Below are 12,711 nucleotides of genomic sequence, written 5' to 3' on the forward strand. Positions count from 1 at the left end.
ACATAAAACATCATTTTTCATAGAATATGTGCTTTTTGATTGTCCTAATTTAATCTCAATTCTATGACATATTCTTGGGTGATTCTCTTCTTTTACTGACATCCATTATGCTGAGGTGACTTAAAAGCTCGTGTTCCCAGAGAGAAAGGAAAGATTCGTATAGAGTTGAAGGGCCTTCAGATGTCATCAGGACAAACAGTCCACTGGATATATCAATCCTCCTCTAGATAGTTCTGATCATAGACCACCCAGTCTTTGTTTGGTCACCCCTGGGGAATGAGAATCGTCTAATTTCTGATATCATTTGTACCTTTGTGGATAGTACAAATGATTAGAAAGATCTTCCTTGGAAACCACCTAGTAACCCCAGCTTTCCTCCACCCCCTTGATATTTGCACATCAGAAGAGGTGTAAGACAGTGCCACCTCCCTGCAGTCCCAGCTTCAAAGCCTCTATTTCCCAATCTGCGAAATGGAGCTAATAGTACCTACCTCCTTATTCTCTTCAAAAGAGTAGAATAATGCCGAGCTGCTGGTGCTCAATAAACGTGCATGACTGTCATTAATGAGAGCAGGCTTCAAGAATGTGCTTGCTAGTGTCAAATCATTTTAACCTTATTTTACAGGCACTAACACAAAATGGTTACAGGGGTGAGCTCTATTGCCAGGGGCTGAGCTTAAACAAAAGCCTGTATTTGCATAAGGGGTAATTTCCTCCTCAGGTACAAGGGAGTTTAAATGAGTTAATAACAGGCAAAGGGCTTAGAATGCTACCTGTCAGCTAGGTCGCCATTTTAATAACCACTTGGGGTTGACTGAACACCTATCTTGGGTCAGATTTGTGGGATTAATATTAATCTATTAATAAGGCCAAGTCTTAGCAGTGGGGAAATTTACTCCCTGGCGGGAAAGAAGCGCACGGGGAGGGGTGACTCCAAGGATGCCAAGGCAGCCCGTGGGAGCACTCAGCCTGAGCCAAGATACCCCTCCCGTCACCTGCCAAGGTCAAGGCCAGCCCTTCCTCCTCCCGTAAGGGATCCGGGTAGAAGGGAGATGCGGGGTTGGTGGTGACTGGAAAAAAGTGGAATTGCCCCTCCTCCCCAAAAAGCCGCCCAAGCGAGCGGAGCCGGAGCGTGAGCTGGGCCGGCTGGCAGCGCGGGCCGGGGGCAGGAGGGACCCCGAGGGGAAGCGGGCCGAGCACGGTGGGCAGGAGGTGCGAGGAGGGCGCGGGCGCCTGCGGGCTAGTCGGTCCGCTGGGGGCCGGCCCCCGCGCGGCTCCTCCTCCTCCTCCGCCTTCCCCCTCCCTCCTCCAGCTCCTCCTCGGCCGTGGGAAGCGACGGGGCTGGCTCCTCGGCCGCCGCTCCTCCTCCCGCAGGCTGCCCGCCGAGTCAGCTGACGCCGGCGCCCCAGCCTCGCCTCTCCGCGCCGCGCTCCCCGCGCTCCCGAAGCGGCTCGCCGCCCGCGCCCACTTTCCGGGTCTGGGGCGCCGAGAAAAGTGATGTGCGCCTGCTGAAGCCCCCGAGCCGCGCCCGGAGCAGCCTCAGCTCTTTAGCTTTCACCCTCCACTCTCTCTCTGGACGCTGCCCCTCGCCCCTCCCCAAAGCCACTTTGGATCTAGGGTGCGTGCGCCTGGGTAAAGGGGGGTCACCGGCTGTCCGGGATGGCTTCCAATTTTAATGACATCGTGAAACAAGGGTACGTGAGGATCCGGAGCAGGCGCCTGGGGGTAAGTAGCCTTTCTTTTTTCCCCGAATGCGCCCTCGATTGTCTTTCTTCCCGGCCAGCATCTCGGAAGGTGGAAGGCAATTCCCCGGCGGCGCGCTGGCGAGCTGCGCGGTGGCGAACGTCTCCCAAGGCTGTCACTGTAGGGCCAGCATCTAGGCGTGTAATGGATCTATCTTTATCTCTCGGATGACTTGGCTTTCTGATGGGGGCCGCGTGTTCGGCTTCAGTGGCCACTGGAGCCCATCCGACTCTAATAAATATTTCTCGGTAGCCATGGGAGTTAGGGCTGAGAAAGGCGGGCGGGGGTGCCCGGCGCCCCTCGCCGCCAACTTTACTTTTCCAAGGGCTGAGAAAGAGGGCGGACGATCCCAGTGCGAACAAGGTCGCTGACTCTAACCCCACGAGAGATTTCTGCCAGGCTAAAGGGCTCTTCGGACATCCTGTCCTGGACAGCGCACCCCACTCTGCCCCCAGGTGCTGACCGGGGCGGTGGGCTGGGCTCTGGCCAGGGCTAACCTCGGTGGTAAGAGATGCCCGAGTGTGACTTTCCCAGGCCCTTATCCCGGGCGGTGAGTGCCTGTCGCCGGACTGCACAGTGGAAACGCGGTGGAGGATCCTTTAGGCTGGAGCAGAAAGCCTGGCTAGGAGCGAGCGCTCCGTCAATACGCACTGAAGGAATGAATGAATCTGAGGCCACGCCGCTAGGGACGCCTGGCACTGGGAAGGCATCTTTCTTTTCTTCCCTTTTTTGCCCTTTTTTCTCCTTTTGCTTTTTATTGGTGGGATTTCAGGAGAGGACCCATTTTGCCTCTGGGCTTGAGTGTGGTGAAGGCATTCTTGAGGGAGGGGGAAGATAACTGGAATTTATACTCTTACTTTTGAAAAATTTCAGTCTAGCTCATTGTCTTATTGTCTTGTATCAAGTACTGTGGCTTTTTAAAATACTTTTTGTTTTGAGCGTTTGGGAGCGGGGAGAGGAAAGTTTACTTAAGTAACGTCGGAAATGCAAACGGGCCCTCGAGGGCAAGAGTGATAAATCGAATATAATTCCCTGCAAACCTGTCATTTGACATCTCTCTTATTTGGTCTTTGAACTTCTTTTAGGTGCCAGATAATTTTACTGAAAATTGAAAGGAAGTTTCACCATGGTAAATTAAGCTAGGGAGGAAAACATGGTAGGGTAGGTGATGGGAAACATCTGCAGCTATTATTAAACTCTTGCTTGATTTTTCTAACACTTCCCCCCTTCCCACGTGGTTATCACATTTTAGCAGTTATGTTCTAGGCTATTGTAGACAAATACATATACAATTAGGGGAAAATGTAACAACTAACCAGTCCCTGTCAGACAACTAACCAGTCTCTGGCAGCCCTCAATTTCCTTGATTTTGTTTTCTACTATGTAAATACTCACAAAGGCAAGAAGGACTATTGTTGGGGTACCCAACTGAGTGACTTCCACTTAAAGGGAAAGAAATAATAGTAACTTTATCTTTTTGATAACCTCCTGGGCCAAGTGTTAGGATTTTAAATGGGAGCATTAAAAACAAACACCATTTTAAATTTATATTTACTCCATGATCTCAACTGAAGAAATTGGTTAACAATTTCCAACTATTCTGTGGTAGGGAGCATTCCAATAGGAAAGAGGACATGCATTATTAATGACAGAAGGTGAATTATTCAAAGGGATTGGAGTTTATGCCAGATTGTGACACATGGTGATTTATTTGAAAGACTAGTTACCGTAACTTTCTGATTTATGGCAATTGAGATTATTTTTGTCTATATTACTATAACTGACACACTATAGTCTGTTGTTTGTGCCAATATTTATGGACACATATTTGAAGCAGAAGGAAAATAAATATATTTTAGTTTGTATTAGTGGTTTTTTATTTTATTTTATTTTATAGTATTTTGGATGCCAGTGAGCATTACAGTTTTTCAGGATTTACTCATTTTGTCTGTGTTAACAGTCAAATAAATTTAAGAAGCTCCATTGAATGATGATTATTTTTCATGGAGAGAAAAGGTAAAAAACATAATCAAATAAATATCTGGTCTTATTTGTTAACATTGGTTTCATCACCAGTTAATTAAAAAAAATGTTTTTTGTTTTTTTTTTCCTGTTCAGTTTTTTTTTTATTGACTTTGTAATAATATTACATTAAAAATATATATGTGAGGTCCCATTCAGCCCCACCCCCCACCCCCCCTCTCCCTCCCCCAACAACACTCGTTCCCATCATCATAACACATCCATTGGATTTGGTAAGTACATCTTTGGGTACCTCTGCACCTCATAGTCAATGGTCCACATCATGGCCCATACTCTCCTCCATTCCATCCAGTGAGCCCTGTGAGGATTTACAATGTCCGGTGATTACCTCTGAAGCACCATCCAGGGCAGCTCCATGTCCCAAAGATGCCTCCACCTCTCATCTCTTCCTGCCTTTCCCCATACCCATCATCCACCATGTCCACTAAAAAAAATGTTTTTATGATATAATTTAGGAAAGAAGCTAATTACATAGTAGTCAGAACACAGTGCACACCAAAGTTTAAATGGAGACTGCAAATAGTGGTGAAGGAAGTGTCGGTGGAAATGGCATAGGGACCCTCTGTCCAAAGGAAAGAAAGTGGGTGATTTTAATCTGGGCTCCATATAGTATATGTATATTCTAAGAACATGTGTAAATCTCAAAGGGAGGTAGAGTGTAATGTCTGGCACAGAGTAGACAGTAAATGCACACTGAAATATGCATTCAGTTGCATAGTGAAGGCATGACTTTACAGTTGGGTAGCCTCTTTAGGAACTAATATGACTGGATGGTTTATTAATGGAGTCCAGACAAGAGCCTGTGGATTAGAACCGTGTTTGGGTGAGTTTATAATTAAACAATAAAACAACATATCATGGCAAGCAGCTGTGCCAAGGAATGCCTTCACAGATTTGGAAAAAGAGGAGAAAGGGACAAATTCTGTTTCTACTACTCATGGGCCTATGACCCTTGACTGTACTTAGCTTCAGTTTCTATTCTGTACAGTATGTACTCTTTAATGATGTTAAGAAAATATCTGCAAAAATGCAATGGAAGTATTCAGCATTGATTCCAATAGTATTATTTTATTATCTGTAATTGAAGATGAATTAGGATTGGTGGTGGAAGGATACAGGGATTATATCTCAATGAGGAAGTGTCCAAAGATGGAAAACTTATGTAGCTCTACAGGTTTTCATTATTTGAAGCTTTTATAAATAACTTATATATATAAATGGTCTTAATTCAATGGACGTCTCCATGCAAATGAGTAGCAGGCTAGTTTAAATGGTTAAGCAATTCTATATATATAGACTTACTTTTTCTTTAAACTCAAAAAACTTAAATTTCAGCTCTTATAACTCACAAGTTTCAGTATCTTCAAATCTGCATTGCGGGAAGTGGACTTGGCCCAGTGGTTAGGGCGTCCGCCTACCACATGGGCAGTCCATGATTCAAACCCCGGGCCTCCTTGACCCATGTGGAGCTGGCCCATGCACAGTACTGATGAGCGCAAAGAGTGCCCTGCCATGCAGGTGTGTCCCCGCGTAGGGGAGCCCCATGTGCAAGGAGTGCACCCTGTAAGGAGAGCCGCCCAGCGCGAAAGAAAGTGCAGCCTGCCCAGAAATGGCAACGCCACACGGAGAGCTGACACAGCAAGATGACGCAACAAAAAGAAACACAGATTCCCGTGCCTCTGACAACAAAAGAAGCGGACAAAGAAGAACACAGAGCGAATAGACACAGAGAACAGACAACTGGGGTGGGGTGGAAGGGGAGAGAAATAAATAAATAAATAAATCTTTAAAAAAACTTCATTGCCAGCTAAATCTCCATTAGTTTATGAAATTTTCAAACTACCCTAGGGAAAGTGCTTGTTTAAGAATGTCAACATTACTATTTGGGGGACTTTGGAGAAGGGAGGGGAGCAGTTGTCTACAGTTATGTGGCAATCCACAATAGGCACTAAAAATTTATTCTTAGACAAGTGGTATGAATCAGGTGACCTGCAGTCATTAACCTGAGTCACGTGGTGTGGCTTAGATGGTACCATGCAACTATCTTCATCTTGTTTCTCATCTTGCAAAGGAGAGAATTTCCCAATCAATAATTGCCATGCTATGACCTCAGTGCAAGCCCCAGGGCTTAAACTCAGACCTCTTCTTTTTAGCTACACACAACCACTCCGTTCTTCATCTTTAAACATCTCTTTCTTTGATATCAACCAGGAATTTATCAACTTGGACCTCTTCTATGAACTATACTTTCCTGCGGCCTACTCTGTATGCCACATCTCCACTTGGATGTCTGACATCTCTAACTTAACATGTCCAAATCCTTGATTGTCTCACCCAAATCTGCTTCTCTTAGAGATGACTGCCTTTCAGAAACTAGAGATTTTATCATTTCAGTTGCCCAGGTAAAAACCAATCAATCCATCCATCAGTCAACCAACCCATCAATCAATCAAACCATCAATCAATCAAACCTTGCTGTCAGGGTCTTTCTTCTCTCTTCTCCTACCTCCACAGCCCATCCATCAGGAGATTTCATGGACTCTATCTTTGAAATGTATCTAGAATCTGACTGTCTCTTACACCATCCACTGTTAGCCCCAGTCCAAGCCCTCTTCGTCTATCCCTTATAGTGTTGAATAACATTCTAATTTGCCTTGCTGCCTGCATCTTTGCCTCCTTTAATCCATTCTCAATATAGCCAGAGTGACTGTTTGGACACGTAAGGCAGATCATGTCCTCTGGCTGCTCAGACAGCAGTGACTTTTCATACCCTCCAGACTAAAACCTCATAGCCATGGGGAAGCTCTGTGTGTTCTGTCCTCATCTCGGGTCTCTCTGGCCTCGTCTCCTACTCTTCTCCCCCAGCTCTTTCTCTCCAGCCATCCTGGCATCCTGGCTGGGCCTTGCACCTGCCATCTCAGCTTCTGACCTGAGCCTTTCCGCTTGCTTTTCCCTCTGTTTGAAACACCCTTCCCCACGACTTGCTCCTCCCTCCTTCAGCCTTTCCTCAGACCTTACCTTCTGTGTGAGGTCTTCCACATCACACTCTTCTTTCTCCCTTCCTCCTCCCCCTCTTTCCCTTCCTTTGTCCTCCAAAGACTTATCACCACTTTACCTTGTAGAAGGCAAATTTTACTTCTATGTTCAGGTCTGTATCCCCCAAATAGTACGTGAGCTCCACGAGGGCTGGGAGTCCTCTCGGTTGGCATTGTAGGTGTGCCGCAGTGCCTAGAACAGAGCCTGGTGTGGAAGTGGGCTCTTACTGAAGATTTGGTGAATGGACGGATCAATGAATGAACCCATCACTGTGTCATGGTTTAGGAGCACAGGCTCTGGCACGGCACTGCATTAAAAAAATCCCATCTCAGTGACTTCTGGTGAGTTATTTAACATCTCTACCCCCAGTTTCCTCTGTAAAATAGGGAGGCTGATAATATTCACCTAATAGATGATCCTTAAAAAGGGCTTCACACAGCTGCCACTCCGAATTTTGTGATGCTAATATTACTTTCGCTGCTTTTCCTGCAATAATTTATCCTCAGAGAATTTGCTTTAGTTGAGAAACAAACTTAATACCCATGAAATAATAAATGGACAAACATGAATACTGCTTGGCATTGATTGTATAGAAAGAATGCTTACCAGTGTAAGATTTTTCATGATCCCTAGATAAATGGCAAGGAGTTCAAGTAAGGAGAAGTGTATCTTCAGTGTGAATGAATTCATCAGACTAGCTCATATTTCTGTTAATTTGGGGGCCTTTCTCTTGGGTGGCAGAAAACGGATTTGAAAAATTCGTCTGTTAACAGATAGCTTTGGGGAAGAAGTAGACTTCTTTTCCCTGTTTCACCTATGTCAAAGAGGCTTTTTAGTATTTTGCTTAGGCTTTTGAGATCTATGCATTTTTCTTGGCACAATGATAAAGTCATAATCACAATATGAAAATCATAAATAGAATGAACTCATCATGTGCCACTGGAATATGAATATATGTACACACTCACACCACAAACATTTCAACCGTTCAGTCAGATATGTGAACTCTTGCTTTTTGTCTTCAAAAGAAAGAGGTATCAGGGACTAGTTTGCCAGTAGTGAAATTTCTGACCAAATAGACTGAACCTGCCTGTGGAAATCAGAACTGCTCAGTATTTCAGCCCTGTCTGAATCAGCTTCCCTGACATGGTTTCTACATCACAAGTGCGCTTCAGCTGGTATCTGAGTCATCTTCATCCCATTGTCTGTGAGGCTGATATAATTAGTTTACACATAAGGTCAGTCTCTAATCATCATCCTCCGAATTGATTTAAGCAAAGAATGACCAATTTAGGGACTTTGTGTGTAAGCATAAACCAAATTATTGATATGGTGATTTCCTCCATATCTGACAATGTATTTTTTTTTATCATAATCATTAGATGATATTTATTTTTAAGTCATATTTGTAATTTTTCAGGGAATCATTATCTTTAATATTTTAAGAACTTTGTTTTCAATTGGAATATATTTGCTTTCATTATTTTTATCATTCATCAACTATTAATTGAGTGCCTTCTAGTGTTCAGGTCAGTGTAAACCGCCTCAGATGAGACAGGTGCATCCTCAAGGAATTTACAGTCTAACTTTGGACTCACGTTGGAAACATGAGATTAATATATTTGCTGTAGGTGAAGGATGAATTGGTCTAACAGGTCAGAAATGGAAATGAAAAGATATCTGCAGATATCTGAATGCTCTATTTTGTGAAAGGTGGAAGGACACATTTGATTTTCCTCTTATTCCAGGAATTTTATTTTGAAAAAAAAAATCTTTGAAATTTCTGAGCCAGGAGGAGATTATGTTGCCTTCCCCTTGCAACCCCCTGTTCCTGTGAAATTCAAAATAAAATTGTGAGTTTAGAAAGGCTGTGAGACATGTGTGCATGTTGAAATTAAAATAGCTTCCTTCTAGGATTCAGATGGCTAAATTTTGGATTAGTGATTAGAAGCTGGTTTTTGCAGAAGGGTGGGGTGAGGGTGAGGGCTGTCTTTATTTACCTAGCATTCCCAACCCCTGTTTATGCCCTGGATTCAGAGGACGTAAACATTAGCTGTGTGTATTATGTTCCTGGTGGAATCCAGATAGGATAAAGGTGATTTTTCTGAGGGGATGCTTCATTGCTTTTTTTGTATCAGATTCTTAACAGAGGTGTGGACCTCCCTGCCTCCGGCCCTCCCCAGCCCCAACCCTCCACCTTCCAAAAGGTTCCAGAGCCAGAGGCTTATTATTTTTAATTAAACTTTTTATTTGAGATAACTGTAGAATTACATGCAGTTGTGAGAAATAATACAGAAAGCTATTTGGCGCCTTTTATCCCGTTTCTCCCCGTGATGACGTCTTTTAAATAGAAGGTACCGCGTCACTATCTGGATATTGACATCAGTGCAGGAAAAGCAGAGAACGTCTCCATCCCCACAGCAGCCCTCCCAGCCGTTTATAGCCACACACTCATCCCTCTTGCCCCTACCCTCTCCTTAACCCCTGGCGACCACTAATCTGTTCTGTTCTCCATTTCTCTAGTTTTGTCATTTCAGGAATGTTAAGTAAATGTGTGTAACCTTTGGGGATTGGCTTTTTTTACTCAGCAGAATTCTCTGGAGATTCATCTGGGTTATTGTGTAGTTCATTCCTTTTTATTGCTAAGTAGTATTCCATAATATTGGGCTGTTGCCATTTTGGGGCTATTACAAATAAAGCTGCTATAAACATTCATGTACAAGTTTTTGCATGAACGTAAGTTTCCATTCCTCTGGGATAAATGCCCAGAAGTGGAATTGCTGGGTTGTATGGTTTAGCTTCTGAGAAACTGCCAAACTGTGTTCCGGGATGGCTGTACCATTTTACATTCCCTCCAGCAATGTAGGAGTAGTCCAGTTTCCTCTGCATCCTTGCCAGCATTTGGTGGTGTCACTATTTTTTGGTGATGTCATGAGTTTTTGTTTTAGCTGTTCTGATACCATGTAGTGATACCTTACCATGGCTTTAATTTGCATTGCCTTCAAGGCTAGTGCATTAGTCAGCCAAAGGGGTGCTGGTGCAAAATACCGGAAATCTGTTGACTTTTATAAAGGGTATTTATTTGGGGTAGAAGCTTACAGTTACCAGGCAATAGAGCATAAGTTACTTCCCTCACCAAAGTCTGTTGCCATGTGTTGGAGCAAGATGACTGCCCATGTCTGCAAGGGTTCAGGCTTCCTGGGTTCCTCTCTTCCCACGGCTCGTTTCTCTTTGGGCTCAGCTGCTCAGCATTCTCCATAAGACCAGCTGTAGGCTGTCAGGTGAACAGCTCATCATTCTTCCCGGGGCTTCTATCTGTGTTTAATGGAGACTTTTCTCCTTCCTCACATATCTGCTTCTGTGTGTGCTTACTTCCTGGGCTCCAGGATTAAAACTCCAAATTCTGTTCTCTGCCAAGTCTTTTCTTTCTGATTCCTCACCCACCAAAGGAGTGGGGATGCAACATACTACTGAGGTGACCCAATGAAAGCCTTAATCATTATTTAATCAAGTAAAAGTGAAATTTCTGGATCTTTTATAATCTAATATGCCTGGAGAGACAGACCAGTTTACAAACATAATCCAATATCTATTTTTGGGATCATAAACAATATCAAACTGCTGTAGCTAGTGATGTTGAACATCTTTCCATGTTCTTATTTGCCATTTGTGTTGGTTGCCTACGGTAACTGTAATAAATGACCACAAAACTGATGGCTTAAAACAATAGAAATTGGTTCTCTGATAGTTCTGGAGGCCACAAGTCCAAAATCAGTTTCACTGGCTGAAATCCAGGTATGGGCAGGGACACACTACTTGTTTAGGCTCTAGGGAGGCATCTCCTCCTTGCCTTGGTCAGATTTTGTTCACTGCCAACATTCCTTTGCTTGTGGCCACATCACTTCTCTACCGTTGTGGTGACATGACCTTCTTCTCTGTGGTTCTGGAATCTCCCTCTGCATTTCTTTTTTATAAGGATACTTGAGATGTTATTTAGGGCTCACCTGGATAATCTAGGATTATTGAGGCATCTCAAGATCCTTAATGTCATTATTTCTGAAAATAAGGTAGTTGTTAGTTTTTCCAAGTAAGGTAACATTGATGACTTTGGGTCCTAATTTCTAAATCAGAATTCTAAATTAGATTTTTGGGTGGTCATTATTCAGCCTACTATACCATCTGGATCTACTTCTCAGTTAAATGTTTTTTTCAAGGTCATTTGCCTATTTTCTAATTGGATTGTTTGCATTTTACTGTTTTGAGTCTTCTTTTTATGTATTGTAGATGTTAGTCCTTTGTTGACTCTGTGGTCTGAAATACTTCTTCATGTCTGTAGCTTGTCTTTTTCATACTTTTAACAAGGCCTTTCACAGAGCAAAAGTTTTAAATATTGTTGAGGCCCAAATTTCAATTTTTCTTTTCATGGATAGTGCTCTTGGCATCCAGTCTAACAACTCTTTGCCTAGCCCAAGAGTCTGAAGATTTTTTTCCTCTGTTTTTTTTTTTTTTTTCCCTAAAAGTTTTTAGTTTCACATTTTATATTTAAGTCCATGATCCTGTTTTTAAAAAGCAATTTTATTTAGATATATTCACATACCATATAATCCACTGAAGTGTACATTTACTGACTTTTGGTAAAATCAGAGTTGAACATTCATTACCACAATCAATATTAGAGAACTTTCCTTATTCCAAAAAGAAAAACTGCCCCTTAGCAGTCAACTTTCAATCCCTCTATCCTTCCCATACCACAAGTATCCATTAATCTAATTCCACCACAACCCATTTTTAGTTAATTTTCTATAAGGTGTGTGGTTCAGGTTGAGTTTTTTTTTTTTTTGCCTGTGGACGTCCAGTTGTTCTAGTGCCAGTTTTGACAAGGCTATCTTTTCTTCATTAAGCATTCCTGGGCTCTCCCTTCTTTTCCATTGATCTATATGTCTCCATATGTGCAGCTATGTATCTGTATATGTCTATATATATAGCTATATTATACATCTAGAAATTGAGTAGACTGATTCCTCTACTTTATTCTTTTTCATAGTTTTTTTTTCTATTCTAGTTCCTTTGCCTTTTGTATAAATTTTAGAATAACATTGTCTATATCTGCAAACAGATCTTGGGATGTTGCCTCTTTTAAAAAATTTGATTCCATGCATTATTTTCCCCATTGTAGGAAAAGTAGGCTTGAGACTCACATTTTAGTTTGGATCTCCACTTGGCCATGTACTAGCTAATCTTTTTGATCTTTACAAAAATGAAGATAATAATATACTTCTCACAAAAGATAAGCATATCACACTTTTACTCCAGTGCCTGACTCATAGGAACTCAATGAACGGCTGTAGTGTTGATTTTTATTCTTAAAAGATTAAGATATTTATTGTTCATTGTCTGCAAGAACTGGTAGAAATTAATTCAGCCATACCTCAGCACATGATTCATAGCTTTGGGTATGCAAACCAGGTAGCATTTTACTTTTCTTTCCCTGTTAACTTCAGCAATAAATTTTTACAACATTGTGCTTATTTAAGAGCTCCTAATAAAACACTATCTAAGAAAATGTAGAGCTGAGTATCTTGGCAAGCTATAGAGTTGATTAAAAGACTGACCACAATGCTTTTGCCTATTAACTCTAACAGTTTTGCCCAAATATGAGAATTATACATCTTGAGAAACAATTTTAAGGCAGTAAACAACACTGAATCATGAAATGAGAAAGAAAGTGTTACTTATTAGTCAACTTATCTCAAAGAGGTGAAGGCTAATGGCCTTCGAAAATGCTGCAGCGCTCACTGCTCCCTTTATTTAAGAGAGAAAGAACTGCACTCAGGTGCAGAGATCTTCATATAGCCATATCATATTTTATTGTATTGATTTTGTACTGTA

The 12,711-nt window shown here is 42.4% G+C and overlaps 1 protein-coding gene across 1 annotated transcript in view; it reads left to right on the forward strand.

The window, feature by feature from the left end:
• Positions 1 to 1,351: 1,351 nt before the first annotated feature.
• The window catches only part of DOK5 (docking protein 5), a 173,362-nt gene continuing 162,002 nt past the window's right edge, over positions 1,352 to 12,711 (forward strand). Inside the window, exon 1 of the mRNA XM_004447715.5 lies at positions 1,352 to 1,725. Within this exon, the coding sequence (XP_004447772.1) occupies positions 1,660 to 1,725 (66 nt within the window). The 5' untranslated portion in view covers positions 1,352 to 1,659. The remainder of the gene's footprint in view (positions 1,726 to 12,711) is intronic.

This window comes from Dasypus novemcinctus, chromosome 24 (assembly GCF_030445035.2).
Source record: "Dasypus novemcinctus isolate mDasNov1 chromosome 24, mDasNov1.1.hap2, whole genome shotgun sequence".
Taxonomy (NCBI): Eukaryota; Metazoa; Chordata; class Mammalia; order Cingulata; family Dasypodidae; genus Dasypus; species Dasypus novemcinctus.